Source organism: Sinocyclocheilus grahami, unplaced genomic scaffold (assembly GCF_001515645.1).
Source record: "Sinocyclocheilus grahami isolate Dianchi unplaced genomic scaffold, SAMN03320097.WGS_v1.1 scaffold1842.1, whole genome shotgun sequence".
Lineage (NCBI taxonomy): Eukaryota > Metazoa > Chordata > Actinopteri > Cypriniformes > Cyprinidae > Sinocyclocheilus > Sinocyclocheilus grahami.
The window spans coordinates 81,876-84,810 of NW_015507021.1; the positions used below are offsets into that span (position 1 = coordinate 81,876).

Sequence of the window (2,935 nt, forward strand, 5' to 3'; positions counted from 1 at the left end):
AATATAAACTCGGAATTGTGAGATAAAAAGCCAAGATGACCTTTTGTGTTTTTTAGCGGAAACGGCTTCCGTGGTTTCCGTTCAAAACTAACCTCAGCTTAATTCAAACATATTCACCGAGAACGTAGAACTTAGTATTATTTCTACAGTGAATTCAGCACACAGCCGGCGTAGTGAGAGTTATTTATTAGCGCAGTCATTGATGTGTAATGCATTACAGACCAATCATTATTCAGCTATCAGAGAGGGAGGGTGAGCTAACTCAACTAAATCTCAACCAGTGCTGGGTTTAACCATGGCAACACGAAGAGACTTATTAAGCTAGTTGTGAGCAGTGCTTTCAAACTAACACACACAAACACACACACACACACACACTGACAGTAATAAATAGGCACTGTTTAGAGCGTCATAAAAATCATCATTAAAGAATGATCTCTTAATTAGAGCATGTGAGCAGCGCTATCGGTCATTACTGCGGTTTAAGGCACTAATCGGTCTCTTTTCTCACTGAACTACATCTCCCATGATGCACTTGTCTCAGTCTCTGTCCCGGAGCGCTCGCAGGATGTAGTTTTCTCTCTCCAGCTCAGCGTTTCTCTCCGACAGCTCTTTGATCTGCTCTCTCATCACCTCCACCTCCTCTCGAACCGCCAGCATCAGGTGAGACTTCACCAGGTCCTGCAGACACACATTTACATCGCATCAGCGCATGCATTCACTGGGGATCGAACCCGTGACCCTGGTGTCGCGAGCGCCATGCTCTACTGCTTAAGCTGCACATTATATTCTGAATACACGCAACACATTACAGCAGTCACATTAACAAAACGCCTTCAAATATATCGAAAATATTTTACAGTACACACACAAAGTTTGGCTAGACAAAGACGATATCTGTATTTTCTATGAATATTATTATGATTGTGAGATCTCACCATGGCTTGCTCTATCTTGTTGTCGATGGCGACCATGCTGCTGTTAGTGCCGCTGTAATAGAAATGAACAGAAATGATCTTTTATTAATCATCTTGATCATCAAAGTATCTTTGCACTCTTTTATATTAAAGTTGTGGCTCTCCGCTGTTGTTGTTGTTGTTGTTCTGTCTCTTTAGTTTAGTTTTCTACTGTGCTGCCACCTTGTGGAACAACAGATTAGTGCAAAACCCAGTCGATGCGCATGTGTGTATATATATATATATATATGCATATAAAGTACGCGGTTACAAAAATCGGACAGTGCACATACTATTCTGGTGGCGAAATTTGCGTCACTGGCACTGTACGCAACCCTGGCGTACGCGTAAAGACCGAAGTATACTTTGGCCTTAAGCTGTTGCTAGGTAGTTTTTGGCCAGTTACCAGGCTTTTTATAGGTTGTTTCTAAACAGTTTATTTACTTTATCTATATAATTTCTAGGCAGTTACTAGGTGGTTGCTAAGCTGTTTCTAGGCGGTTGCTATGCTGTTTCTAGGCGGTTGCTATGCTGTTTCTAGGTGGTTGCTAAGCTGTTTCTAGGTGGTTGCTAAGCTGTTTCTAGGCGGTTGCTATGCTGTTTCTAGGCCATTTAATTATGGTTTATAGGGTGTTTCAAAGTCGTTGCTATGCTGTTTCTAGGTAGTTTGTAGACTATTTCTAGGCAGTTGCTATGCTGTTTCTAGGTGGTTGCTAGGCTGTTTCTAGGCGGTTGCTATGCTGTTTCTAGGCGGTTGCTATGCTGTTTCTAGGTGGTTGCTAGGCTGTTTCTAGGCGGTTGCTATGCTGTTTCTAGGTGGTTGCTAAGCTGTTTCTAGGTGGTTGCTAAGCTGTTTCTAGGCGGTTGCTATGCTGTTTCTAGGCCATTTAATTATGGTTTATAGGGTGTTTCAAAGTCGTTGCTATGCTGTTTCTAGGTAGTTTGTAGACTATTTCTAGGCAGTTGCTATGCTGTTTCTAGGTGGTTGCTAGGCTGTTTCTAGGCGGTTGCTATGCTGTTTCTAGGTGGTTGCTAGGCTGTTTCTATGCCATTTAATGATGGTTTATAGGATGGTTCAAAGTCGTTGCTATGCTGTTTCTAGGTGGTTGCTAGGCTGTTTCTATGCCATTTAATGATGGTTTATAGGATGTTTCAAAGTCGTTGCTATGCTATTTCCAAGTAGTTTCTAGACAATTTCTAGGCAGTTGCTATGCTGTTTCTTGGCGGTTGCTATGCTGTTTCTAGGTGGTTGCTAGGCTGTTTCTAGGCCATTTAATTGTGGTTTATAGGGTGTTTCAAAGTCGTTGCTATGCTGTTTCCAAGTAGTTTCTAGACAATTTCTAGGCAGTTACTATGCTGTTTCTAGGTGGTTGCTAGGCTGTTTTTAGGTGGTTTCTTTTTTTAAAGATTTATGTTTTTGGTATTTTCGCCTTTATTATGGCAGGACAGATCAGAGATGACAGGAAGTGAAGTGGGAGAGAGATAGTGGCGCGGGAACGGTCCTCAAGTCGGGATTCGACAGTTTTTAGGTGGTTTATAAGCAGTTTCTCAGCTATTTCTAGGTAGCTTCTAAGCTGTTACTAGGTAGTTTTTGTGCTGTCTCTAGGCTTTTTCTTGGTGGTTTCTTGGCTGTATATAGCTAAGCGATTTATAGGTTGTTTCAAGCGAGTTGCTATGCTATTTCTAAGTGGTTGCTAGGCTGCTTCTAGGCACTTATCAGGCCGTTTCTTGGGTGGGTTCCTCCTTCAGTGTGCAACTGTGATATTTCTTCGATTGTTTTCTCGTCTAGCAAGTGAAAATGGTGCGTCTGATCACATAAGCACAGTAACAGCACACTCTGCTCAACAACACACATGATTTGAGGAATCATTCATGTCTGGAGCACAAACGCTGCAGTGCTTTCTTTACTCTGCTTAGCTCTAGTAACCGTGCTACTTGACTTAAACAGCAGTACATCACACACAGGTCTTCATGAGGAC

At 42.1% G+C, this 2,935-nt stretch overlaps 1 protein-coding gene across 1 annotated transcript in view; it reads right to left on the reverse strand.

The window, feature by feature from the left end:
* Nucleotides 1–2,935, reverse strand: part of LOC107572976 (TSC22 domain family protein 4) — an 11,778-nt gene continuing 8,843 nt past the window's right edge. Inside the window, exons 5-6 of the mRNA XM_016259414.1 lie at nt 939–990; nt 1–681 (exon numbers count right to left, since the gene is read on the reverse strand). Of these exons, the coding sequence (XP_016114900.1) occupies nt 541–681; nt 939–990 (193 nt within the window). The 3' untranslated portion in view covers nt 1–540. The remainder of the gene's footprint in view (nt 682–938; nt 991–2,935) is intronic.